This window comes from Chenopodium album, chromosome 24 (assembly GCF_948465745.1).
Source record: "Chenopodium album chromosome 24, dcCheAlbu1.1, whole genome shotgun sequence".
NCBI lineage: Eukaryota > Viridiplantae > Streptophyta > Magnoliopsida > Caryophyllales > Amaranthaceae > Chenopodium > Chenopodium album.
In genome coordinates, this window is record NC_137857.1 from 12,093,821 (window position 1) to 12,107,146 (window position 13,326).

The 13,326-nt window shown below is 35.5% G+C and overlaps 1 protein-coding gene across 5 annotated transcripts; it reads right to left on the bottom strand.

Annotated features, from left to right (window-relative positions):
* Nucleotides 1–2,496: 2,496 nt before the first annotated feature.
* On the bottom strand, nt 2,497–10,002 carry LOC145611085 (phototropic-responsive NPH3 family protein NPY2-like). Of its 5 annotated transcripts, none has more exons than XM_081666323.1 (5): nt 9,945–10,002; nt 8,793–8,827; nt 6,512–6,581; nt 4,661–5,839; nt 2,497–3,341 (listed from the first exon to the last, which is right to left on the bottom strand). In XM_081666323.1, the coding sequence occupies exons 4-5, from the start codon at nt 5,699–5,701 to the stop codon at nt 2,784–2,786; spliced, it is 1,599 nt and encodes a 532-aa protein (XP_081522449.1). In that variant the 5' UTR covers nt 5,702–5,839; nt 6,512–6,581; nt 8,793–8,827; nt 9,945–10,002; the 3' UTR covers nt 2,497–2,783. The 5 variants fall into 5 exon arrangements, with proteins under 5 accessions (XP_081522449.1, XP_081522447.1, XP_081522448.1 ...); XM_081666321.1 differs by having other exon boundaries at nt 7,986–8,827; XM_081666322.1 differs by lacking the exon at nt 9,945–10,002 and adding an exon at nt 9,518–9,594 and having other exon boundaries at nt 7,986–8,827.
* Between the last annotated feature and the right edge of the window lie 3,324 nt (nt 10,003–13,326).

Below are 13,326 nucleotides of genomic sequence, written 5' to 3' on the forward strand. Positions count from 1 at the left end.
CCTAAGCTAATTGCATCCTTGTTAACACTTTGAATGGCTTTTGTTTCTATTGTCCCTGCCTCTCTGTTCTTGCTTTTCTTCCTAGCCCTTTCATGTTTCACAAATGGGAACAACCCATACTTCCCAGAGTGTAACTTAGTCCCATGTTCTGCTTATAATGGTTTGCCTACCATTCCCATGAACATTGCTTTCAATTTAAATCTTTTTTACTGTTGTGCTCTGTAAGGCACCTCCTCATTTGGTGTGAGGTAGAATGTCCTAGTCTCTGGGTTCAAGTAGAACCATTTCTCATCAATATGAATGTGATGTTTCATATCCATGAATGATGGGTCCCCCTCACTTGGAACTGGAAGTATGTGTTGTAGAACCCACTTCAGCCTTGCAATCTTGTGATTATCAGTTAGTGCAGGGTGATTACTTGCTGAAACTGCCCTCAGTTTGCCTCTTTTTTTTAATCTGTGAATTAGAACATGGCTGACATTCAAAGCTGCCCCATAGCTTCTGTTTATTGTCCTCTTGTATAGTGGCACTGACATCAGCCACTCATCAGAATATTCAATGGCCTTTCTGCCTATTTTGCCTAGCTTTTTGGTTCTGACATCAACAACTTCTCCCTGTTGCATGTGTTGTTTGATTACTTGAAACCATCTGGTTGTTGTTGATTTGTGTACTTGATGTTTCCTTGCCAAAGAGGACAGCATACCTCTTGGGAGTGAGCTACCTTCCATGTTTAGTAGAATATCATCTACTATCTGTCTAAACTGTTGAATGTTGAGTTCCCTGCTTTGCCTCCCATTGTTTGCTGCATTGTTGCCTTGCTCTTCATCTGACTCTGAGTCCCCAGTCTGAGTGCCTTCACTTTGTTCCTGTTGTGATGATTGTGTTGAATCTGTCCCTGACCCTGATGCTGAATGCATGGAATTTTCTTCCATCTCTGTCATATGCTCCATGAGCAACTGGTTGATGTTGAAAAAAATCATCCTCTATCTCTGCCATGAGTCCCTTTTTTTTATTTTTGCAGATTTGATGGTAGGTGATGAAGTGGAGGTGACTTGCCTTTTTTTGAGAGCTTTCAATGGAGCCTAATTCTGTAGAAATTCACTAATGCTGCTACTACTAACTCAGCAATTAGGAATTAGGGCTAATGTTAGATGATGATGATTTTTGTAATTTTCAAACAATGGTTTTTAGCTTCTGTGGTCTGTAATTAAACAAACAGTTCGTATTTCCCTCCCCCCCCCCCCAAATACCCTTTTGAACTTGTTATGGTGTTGTGGGTGTGGAATGAATCAATTTGCCCTTATAAAGGGTGTTTATGCTTCAGTTTTTGCTGTTTAAATTTTCATTTTCAAAATTTTCAAATTTTCATGAAAATTTTGGAGCCAAAAAAAAATTTGGAGGCTAAGTCATTTAGCCTCCAAAAACTCTGTCAGGAAAGAGAGTGCAAAAGGAGAGGGAAAGGAGAGAGAAAAGGAGAGAGAAAATAAGAAAGGGTCACATGTACCACTTGCTCCTCTTTTCCCTCCCTTTTTAATTCTCTAATCACATGCCCCTCCTTTTAATCTTTCCCCTTAAGATCTTTTGCCTAGGAGTCCGCAACTCCCTCCAAAGTTGCGAGTAAAAAGTAACGGAGGGAGTACAACACTTCCAAATTCCTTAGCTGATTAAGAAATATGGAGAACTAACTTTTCCTACAATTATTTGAATATTTTCACTTTGCACCCAGAATTAATCAACTCTTCCCTTGTACCTTGTTGCATCATAACCTTTTGAAACTTTGTTAGTTTCCGAAAGAATGTAGTATTATCTTAGGAAATGGCACACTGCTATGAACCATTAGGAAATTATGGTAGTGTAGTATTGTCATCAGAAAATTTTCCTTTGTTTATTTAGTTACAAATGGCAATTATGTCACTATTGGTTACTAGAGTGTAGTATTATCATCAGGAAATGGCAATATGGTTACTAAATTGAACCAAAATTTGGCATTATGGTTACCAAATGGCACCAAAATTATACTCCCAGTGTGTTTTTTTAAACGGGTTATATTCCCTTAATCCCTTTATTTAGTTACACATGCAACACTTTCATTATTTTCAAGTTTGCCAATAAGTAATTTTTGTCACATACATATCTCTAATCATCAACAAGTTATAATCATAAAAAGGTGAAATTGTGAATATATAAATAAAGAATAATCTAATAACATATAGTCAAAGTGTAATACATGAAACGTTTTAACTTAAAAAAATTTAGAAGAAAAATATGTTCATAAATGAACACATTATTTCAACATTAATATATTATCAATCTTCTAATATTCAAATATTTCATACATTAGTACAAATACAATATAGAATTAGATTATTTTGATATATTAATCCCACCTCTAGATTAACTCTACTAAACTAAACATCTAGCTACGACTATGCTTAATTGTTAAATATCAATCATAAGAAAAGAATACTGCTCTCATATTCAGGATTGTTAAACGGATCGAAGATAACAAATTTGATTGATCAATCATCAATGTCAATCAGTTATATTTTTAAGTTATATTATAGACATTTTGTCCATATATAATTATTAATATATCATTCCTGTATCTCCAATACTCCCCATACTACAGCAGTACAGCTTACCTTTTTACTCAAAAGCGAAGATAATCACTAATCCTAGACATCTAATGTGTTCAAGAGAAAATCGAAAGTGTTACAACAAAAGAAGAGGGGGGATCAGAACTCAGGAGACTTACAATGAGACGACTATAATTCAATAATGTACTAAGAAACTGAAATCCTCCTGTTAGCAGAAGTCGTAGATTTTGCATATTCAGGATTTGCAGTACTGGGAGTTTCTGATGAATCTGAGCCGCTTGTATCAGCATTAGCATGTTTGTTTGACAAAAGCTTTGAAAAAATCTTCTTCGTCATGAGCAATCCCTTCACTTTATGAAGGGCAGTCTTGTCAATGCTAGGTCTACCTTCTATGAATTTCTCACTTCTCTTCCTCTCCAACTTCAAAGCAGCTAATTCACCCTTTAAGGCCTTCAATTCCTCAGCTGTAGCCACTGCGTCCCAATCTTCATCTGCGTTAGGTGTTGACCTTGAGCTCCTCATGGACCCACTGTTCAAGTCTCTGATGCTCTTTGGCAGGTCAGGTGTGCTGGTTCCAGATGTAGCTGCAGCACGAACCTGCTCAAAGAAAAGCACCTGAACAATCACCCTCATTGGGAGCCTTTCATTTTGCACTGCGTGCATGCATGCATCGACTGATAACTTCTTGCAGTCCATGTACCTACATATCTTTTTCCTCTCACTCTTGTTGATCTCAGGATGTTCCTGCATTTACAGACACGATAAGATAATTCTAACTTACAGCAGAGAAAAAGAAAACAAAAAAAAATGGGTCTCAAATTTTCTTTTCTCTACTCACAACTCACCCCCAAATTCTATTATGATACTACTCCGTAGTATAAAGTTTTACTTCTGAATTCTTTTATATATCCAGTTAAAGAAACCATTATCATTTTCTGATAAATTAAGAATTATCCCAACATAAATTTCTATTTTGATCAATATAGGAGGAAAGGACGTATGAGCTCAACAGAAAACTTTAAAAAAATAACCCGAAGTACAAATGAAGCCTATGTCAAGGATTAAGTCCAATTTACATTGTTGTAAATTTAAATCAAGAGTTGTAAGTCTTGTAACATGAGACAATTCTTGAATCCTAGTACAGCAATTGCAACAGCAATGTGCCAAAATACACTCCCTTCTTGACTTCATCCCGTTTTTTTTTTTTTTCTTTATACAGATTTAATTGGTTGTCTCAAATTATATGCACGGTAACATTTCAATCAAACTTTGGTTTATCTTCTCATTTTATAATTCACTCATACTTTTCCTTTATCCAATTTTTCTTAATCTTTTTTTTTTTTTTTTTTTTTTTTTTTTTGAAAGACAATCTTCTTAATCTTTGCACCAAATAATTATACTTCTTTCCTTTATATATATATATATATATATATATATATATATATATATATATATATATATATATATATATATAGGGTCAAATGAGAAGAATCTTAAAATGAGAAGGATTTTATGTGCATAAAATTTTTACTGAATGCGCATATTTTTTAAATAAAATATGCAAAAAAAAAAAGACCGAAATTGAATGTGCATATTTTTTGCACATAATGTGCACAAGTTCTCATTTTTTCCAGAAATTGCAAAAAAAGTATCAGGTCCAAAATCAAATATGCACATTTAGTAGAAAATATATGCACATTTAGTTTATATATATATATATGTATAAGTATATATATGTATATGTATATATATATATATATATATATGTATATGTATATGTATATGTATATATATATATATATATATATATATATATATATGTATGTACATGTATGTATGTACGTATGTATGTACGTACGTATGTATGTATGTATAATTATATGATTACAGAGCAATTGTAGTTTATATTTCTTATTTTATGCCACTATAGCATTAATGGAATGATCTATTGCATAAGGTTTCGCACACCAATATACTTTGAGTACTCAGGCAGAGACAAGAAATGCATTGACCAATAATTCTTGACAATGATGCAGTATAAAGATACGTAGTAGATTAATTACCTTGAGATACATGTCAATTGCACGATATAGCCCATCATGTCCAGGCCTGGAAATCGTAGATACCATCTCTGTGAGTTCAACAAACTTTGACACGGGCAGATTCTGATCCCTTGCTATTTCAGTAAGGTATCCATCAATCAACTTGGCCACCATTAGCTTTGATGCTTCAGACAATATTCCAGGTTTTTTAAATTCCTGAGACTCATCTGCCTCTAGTGCTTCAATTTCAGAATTTTGATCTCGGATGAAAAACTCATGTACTATGTTCAGTACAATATCAACATCATACATCAAAGAATCACCTTCTGGCGCTCTGATTAAAAGGTCACTGACAGAGGCCTGCTCTAGTTGGTGTCCGATCTTCTTAATCAACTCTTTTTTCAACACTTCACTAGAGTCTACTAGTATGGCTGCTTTTAGTAATTTCAGCAAAAAGCTACATGACACACAGCCTTTCTCATCAGGTAGGAGAAAAATGATCGTATCAACAGTGGATCGATAATTTGTCAAATCACTAGACCTAGTCACACCCTTGACGAGACCAGGCAACTGTCGATACACATAAGCTTTTAGAGCTTCTCCAATCACTTCACCACAAACAATGCCTTTGCTATTGATACTAACTAGAACTCTTTGATATAACTCAACCTCAAGCTCGCACAAGTCCTCAACCCACCAATCCTTTGGCACTACTTTATAGTTCATTGCACCATTCCAATTTGATTCACTTCCATTTTCCTCTGGAAGCTTTTTCCGGTTGTATGTGTACGACCAATCCACCTTGGAAGTGTCAATAACTGCTCTGGAAGCGATAGCCTCAACACAATGACTAATCAACTTCAAATCCTCAGACCATGGGAGCAAATACATAGTTGTCTGTAGAACTATGATTGAATCCTTCCAGCTCCGAAAGATGACAGAGTTCAGGAAGGCATCAATTTTGTATGCAAGGTTGCCTTTCTCCATAGTTTCATGCATACCCAAGTACTCAGCTGCACAACGAGCAGCAACAACATTGTGAGCATTTAAGGTAACCACCATTCCATAACAGAACTTGGCACAAATTTCAAACGCAGCAGGCCCTCCTGGAATGTCTGTTATAGTTACTTCATCATTTCTCTGTTCATTTGCCGTTGAAACCAACTTTTGCAACTGAGAACTCTTGGAGAGGAGAGGGAACTGTAAAAAGTAATACAAGGAAGCTTTCAGTATTTGTGGGTAAATTATGTCATTGTCTACTAAGCTGATGACATAAATTCAATGGAAGAAAATCTTCGTTCTTTTCTTAACACTTACATTATTTTTTTCTATTTGGAGAATAGAGACACTGGGCAAATTATAAGTACTAAGTTCTTTTAGCATCCGATTAAATAGTTTATTACAGGATTTTACTGGGTTGGTGATTGAATAAGTTTACCGAACCAGAGTACTCTTTTGAGTTTTCGAAACCCTCAGGCACTGAAGACAACCACTTTGGTATAGCTGAAGTGTTATGTACAGAATATGCTCATTCCACTTCGGTATAGCACAATTTTGTTTCTTTATTCAAACATAAGACTAAGAAAACAATCCTGTCATGGTCATGCTTTATTAAATGAGTAAGGTGAAGCCCAAACATCCTAGGTGTATAGTAGGTTCAGGTTAGTCCATGTAATACTGTAATTGTTGATGCCATCTAGCAATGGGAAATGAAAAGAAAGAAAAAAAAAAAAAAACAAAAAACTATCGCAAATGCAAAGATAAAAATAAAAACAGAACAATAACATGATCGCCTTCATGGGCTTCATCTGACAAACAACTAAGAGCTGAAATTCTTAGAGAAAAGCACCATTATCTTGATAATTGTCGTACCTTGTGCAAATAAAACTTCACATCTCCAACATTGACAACAATGTCAGTAGACAGCTCTGTGGCTACATACCTACACATGCCATAGAACATGTATTAATATAAATAACCAAGTCAACTCCATAAATATTTAAAAAAAAAAAAATTATGCAGAGAATTTATAGCTAAAATCAAATAGGTTAACACTGCTACATTAAATTTCCCATCTAACAAATTAGACTGCTGCTAATAAACCTAAAAGAAACCATGAACACATTAACCTTATTTCACTATATGAATCAATGGATTTAATATACCAAAGCCTTTGCACATGTGTGCTAATGATTCGATTTTGTATATGAAGTAGACAATATTAAAATTCAAAGCAGACACATTAAATTTTCTATTATTCAGAAATTATTCAACTAATTGACTGACCCATAACAACAATTTGAGAGATCGGAGTGGGTGCCTGACAAAGAATGGCATGCCCATAGATCACCTGTTTTGGAATGATATTAGTCCAATAAATTTCAAAAGAAGTGATAACAAATTTTGGATCAGAAACCAGTATATATAATTCTTGTAGGGCTGATGTGAAATTATGATAGTTTGAAGGATGATTTTAATTTATAGAATAAGCAATTTAGGTGTGAAGGCCAATAAAGCTTAGGGATCTTCAAATAATGACAGTAACCTATGTTGAAGTAATTATCATAGGTTATCTCGTTATTAAATTTATAAGCTGAAAGTAAAGAAAGATTGAAACACAAATAATATATAAACATTTAATTGCAAGTAGCCAACAGATTCATGTGCAAGAATGCAGGATATCTATTACTTGCCTATGCAATCATATATTGCTTATTATAAATTAAAATGATGATTGATTCAAGCAATTTTTTCTTGCTTCCCTCCATCCAAAACAAATTCTATTCTTATTTCCGATCCAAACTCGAGAAAGTTTCTAATAAACTGTTGACAATCCTCTCTGAAGATGCCACATGCTCCTAATCTCTTTCTTTAAAGATCCAATCAGATTTAAGGGATGAACTTAGTACAGAACCTTAAAGCTTTGTTTAGTCCAAATAGGTGAACCAGAAATGACCCTAAAATCGCCAAAAACCAAAATCTCTCTCTCTCAAGTCTCAACAGAAGATGAATAACAGACCTTAATAGCTTAATCTGTATGGATCAGTGGAAAGGCAGAGCACAAATCACTGTCAATATGATGAAATAAAAATACCTGACTTTTGACTTAAGATGTTTTCTAGTGGATATATAACCCCCTAAAATTGATCAAATTGCCCAAAAAGGCGGGAAGTCCTCACTCCTCAGCATAAGAATTAATCTAAACTTGGCAAGATAGACGAATTGCACGCACACCGATTAAGGAAATCGAACATCAATTACCCCAAAAACAGCAAAAAATAAAAACTAAAAGCAGCACCAATACAACTATCAAGACTACTATCACTACTGGGCTGTAAGATCTAACCTGACATGCTTATCTTCACTTTGAAATGTATCTGGCTTTGATCCAAGTTTCATAAACTTCATCTTGGTCGGTAAAGATCTGGACTATCGTTACTTTTACACAAAGGTGCTGTATCTTCTATAGAAAACTAATCGATCGAGGACATCAATTCCTAGACTATACAAATGTGTATGCAATCATGCAACATATACACGAATCAAGAAAAATTTCCTGAAAATGGAACATTTAATCCCCCCAGGGAGTGGGACCAAATAACTAGATTTAACAGAAAGGTTTAGTTTCAAGATAATTTGGAAAGATCTCAAGGGAGAGGACATATGCAGCCAGCAAGAACGAATCTTGGCGGAAACTAAGCCAGAATGGTGAATGGGAAAGAGAGAGAACGAAATGGGATCGAGTAACTTTTAATAAAGGACTCTCTTGTATGACAAGAGAACCTAAGAAGTGCCTGTTTCCCTGGGCGGCGGCAAACCCCATGAACCCCGGGCAAACAAAGTTAAGTAAGGAGACATAAACAACAGATTCATAACACTAAAATAATTCTTATAGTCAGTGACACCCACAAGCATCTGACTCCCTAACTCACACCACCTTCTCTGCTCAATTTCTTAATAATTCTTTCCTTTGTTGTCTCACTTTTCGCTCTTGTTCTCCTTATTTTAAACCATTTTAAAGATCCACACAACCAAGACATTCAACATACTCATCAATAATCTAAATACTTCAAGTTCCAACTCCATTAATCAAATGCAATTTAATCAAAACCTATGATTTCGCCACGTATTATTAAACAATAACTAAGTTTACCGTTACTACACCAACGAAGCCGCGAAAATCTGCAACTGAAAAACAGCATCTGGGTATCAGTTCAGGATAACACCAAAATAATACAAGTACTAGACACAAAGCATCTATTGTACTTTTAAATAATACAGTCTGACTAAGAAGATTACAGCAATGCAATAACTTATTTTATATGGGATTTTTACAATCAACATTAACTGCCAACAAAGAACTTCAATTAAGGGAAATCTGAAGAATCCCATGAGAATCTACTCAGATGAATCACAAACAAATCTGCTTTGATTAACCAAATTTCCATTAAAGCATATGGGTTGAATCAAAATCAAATAATTTGGGTAAAATGTTTGAATATTTTTATTACAAATAAAACTAATTCATTATAATTCATGATCTAACAAATATTTATCAAATGGGGTCAAATAAAATTATCTTCTAAAAAAGCTACAGTACAATTTTTGTAGATTATAACTTAAATTAAAAACTTTTGACCAATAAAATAAGATAGAACAAAACCCAAAAGCAACTCTCCATGTAAACCCCAACAAAACCCAAGAAAATTGAATATAATGTCAAAATTTTAATTAATTTGGCAATTGGAAACCGGAGAATTTGGCAAAAGAACTACATTTAAATAAAATAAATAAATAAATAAAAAGATGCATTCATGTAAATTAATTTGAAGCTACGAACAAAAAATGGTAAAATGTAAATTCAAAGAAGAAACGTACGTATGCTATATGTTGAAGAAATTGCGGAAATTTATTAGGAAACACATATAAAGACATGAGGAGTTCCTTTCACAAAATTTGAAAGACAATCGAATTAAACTCGAGATCGTTATCTACTAATCTATATTGAATAAGGTCTTGTTCATTCTGACTTATATTCGAGTTAGTTTAGCTCATATTATTATTCAAGTTTGGTTTAGTTTAGCTCATTTCAGTTTAAAAGAACAAGATCTTTGACTTTGTAAGGAAAACCAGACAATCGATTCATTTTGATTCGAATCGTACAATAATTATTTAAGTAGTGGTGTTAAGTAATCATAAACTTTACCAACTAAATATCTCAAATCAAACAAAATAGTAAAATTAACGTAAACCTCAAATAATAAGGAAAATGAGCATGAATGATCAAGTTAAATGCTTTACTCACCATTACAAATCCTATATTGGCAGGGTGGTCACATATCAGTGAACTAGGTAGTTGTATAGGAGGAGCACGACGGATCATAAATATTGTTCATTGCTAAGGGTGTTCAAAAACCGGTCAAACTAGACCGGACTTCGGACCGAAAAGATAGGTCAATTTGAGGGTTAATTGACGGGAAAATACAAGAATATTATCCTAATATACAAAAAACAAATAGGAAAATTTGATTCTAATAATCCAACATTTGCGTGATCTTTTTTTAATAATCCGACCTTTTGATTATTCTACAATAATCCCACCTTTACACCCCATTCTATTCTATTAGGCCAAGTTGACCTACTACCTATTGTTCAGGTAATTTTTTTTTAATTTTCATTTTTTGTAACAATTATGGATTTTTTTTTTTTTAAAAAAAATAATAAGTAATTCTTCTCCAGCCACCCACTTTCCCCTTCCCCGACCACCCCCACCTTCTTGCCTCCCCTTCCCATTTATTTCCATTCCGACCACCCCCTTAGCCACCTTCCTCCTACCACCATTAAAATCAATAATCGACAAAAATACCAACAACAACCACCATGAAATCTCGATTCCATCATCATCTTCATTCTCACTCCCTCCATTACCACCATCACCCCTCAACTCAACCTCTGATTTCAATTTCAAAACCACTTTCTCTCTCCTAATTGTTGTCCTCATTTCCCCTAAAACTCAAAAATCTGCCATTAACAGCAATGTCTCTCTTTCCTGATTCCTCTCAACCTCCATTTCTATGGAACTCAAGCTCCAAAACCCATCATCCAATTCTATAATTCTGCAAAAACCCACCTCAAATTCTTCCTAAAAGACATTTATATATTTGAATGAATGTTTATCAGAGCGGGTGCCGGAGGATCTACCATTTTTGGCTGGATTTTGAGGAAAGGTAGGTTGGTTTATGGGTTTCGAGCTTTCGAAGAATGTTGGTGGTTTTTTTCCTGGGTTTTGAGCTTTCGACGGAGCTTTGACAGAGGTGGGTGGTTGTTTTTTTTTCTGGGTTTTAAGTTGTGGATTGAGGTGGGGATTTCAGGGGGTGGGTGACATCAAGAAATGAGGGAAAATGGTGAGGGGTACGGGGAAGGGAGGTGGGTAGTGGACTAGTGGTGGGGTGGCCGGAAAGAGAAGAGGATGGGAAGGAAAAGGAGGTTGGGTGGTTGCTGGCTGGAAATTATGGAGGAAGTAAGGAATGAGGGAAAAAAAAAAAATTTCAAAAATGTTTTTTTTTAAAATGTAAAATTAAATTTGGACTAATCAAATTTTGACACATGGCAAGGTGACTTGCTATTGTAAGTTGATAACCCGTTTGGCCTAATAGAATAGAATGGGGTGTAAAGGTGGGATTATTGTAGAATAATCAAAAGGTCGGATTATTAAAAAAAGATCGCGCAAAGGTTGGATTACTAGAATCAAATTTTCCAAACAAATATCTAGTGTTATTTCAGTATTTCACTAAATAAATGAATAATCTAATCTAATCTAACTTTAACTATTACTAAAACAAAAGTTGTTAACATTATCATTGCACACGTATTGCTCTCTCAATAAAAATTTGGATATTTTGATTTTTACCACCTTCCAATAACGACTTTGTCGAATTTACCACCTCCATAAAAAAAGGATTTACTTTACCACCTCATAAAAAAATGAAACATCAGTTTTACCACCAATCACCTCCAACCAACCGATTCCGTCCATAAATCTGTTAGTGGGGCCTACTTTGCACACGTGTCGCTATATTATTGGGTAAGTTTTAAAAAAAATTAAAAAAAAAACAAAAAAAAAATTAAATCCGGCAACCCCACCTCCCCTACCCAATTCCGGCAGCCCCACCTCCCCTACCCAATTCCGGCCACCATCTCCGATTCCGACCACCCCCTCCCTCTCCCTCCCCATTTCCGACCAGCCCTTCCCTCTCCCTCCCCGATTCGGACCACCCCATCCCTCTCCCTCCCCGATTCGGACCACCCCATCCCTCACCCTCCCCGATTCCGACCACCCCCTCCCTCTCCCTCCCCGTTTCCGACCAGCCCTTCCCTCTCCCTCCCCGATTCGGACCACCCCATCCCTCTCCCTCCCCGTTTCCGACCAGCCCCTCCCTTCCCCTGCCCGTTTACGACCAGCCCCTCCCTTCCCCTGCCCGTTTACGACCAGCCCCTCCCTTCCCCTAGCCACCACCTAATAGCTACGACCAACCCCACCACCATCCAAACCCAGACGCGAAACCACCACCACCCAGACGCGAAACCCACACGAAATTCCGACCAACCGAGGTAGTTGATTTCTTTGCTGGTTGGTTGACATGGAAGATCGGGGAAGATGAAGAAGAAACGTTTAAAATGTGGGCCCTACTAACGGATTCATGGATGGAATCCGTTAGTTGGTGGTAAAATCGATTTTTTGGAAATTTTGGTGGTGGTAAAGTAAATCTTTTTTTTATGGAGGTGGTAAATTCGACAAAGTCGTTATTGGAAGGTGGTAAAAATCAAAATGGCGTTCTCTAGCTTGTAGAAGGTCGTCAAAATGAAATGCAACAAAATGGTTACTTTCAGATACGTGTGCTCGACGGTGCAAGATATGCGTTTCTTAACTCTTTTATCTGTTTAACTAATGATTGTTTTACAGGTATCGGCGTTATAAGAATGATTTGGAATCGCAGAACGTTTTGAATCATTCTCCGTCCCTATCGATACTATGACTTTTGTTTTTCGAAACATAAGTTTCTTCAAACTCAGTCAAAGTGAGGGCTTCTGTAGACACCCATTTGTGTCTCCCCAAAACCAAACCCAGTGAAGAATACCTTTCACGTCGAACCATTATCAAATGAGGTGAAAGTGGTTGAAAGTCGAGTGTTGCGGTTTAGTTTTATTTAAAATTCTCTTCTCTCTGTTTTCAAAAACCCACTCTATTTTATGAAAATGTCCAATCCAGTTTATTTTGGTCCATGATAAGGGTCCAATAATGGTGTAGTTGGATGGGGCTTGAAAAGACCTTTCCAACGATATATTATAAGCCCAATTCCGATGAATAATGAGGAAGTTATGGCCAAAATACTAAACTAGGCTCAAACCGGATTTTACCTACGACCCAATGATCATGTGGAGGGTCCAAAGGTTTAATCCTATTCCTAAACTAATTAGGATTGATTAGAATCTTCTATAAGTTTCTAAAATATCTTAATTATCCTTTTTTGAAAAGATAAGATCATGGAATTTGATTTGAATATAAACTTTTCTTTTTTAAAACTTTCCTAATTCTATTTGATTTTAAACATGTCCAAAGATAGTCAGATATTATTTTCGTGCCTCATATTTTTTATCCAAATTTTATATGGTTGAATAGATCTTGA

Coding starts and splice junctions, on each gene's coding strand:
- LOC145611085 (XM_081666321.1), bottom strand. CDS start 8,047: ATGAAGTTTATGAAACTTGGATCAAAGCCAGATACATTTCAAAGTGAA. Junction 6,582..7,985: donor AGTGAAGATAAGCATGTCAG/GTTAGATCTTAC, acceptor TGGCATGTGTAG/GTATGTAGCCACAGAGCTGT. Junction 5,840..6,511: donor TGAAGTTTTATTTGCACAAG/GTACGACAATTA, acceptor TACTTTTTACAG/TTCCCTCTCCTCTCCAAGAG.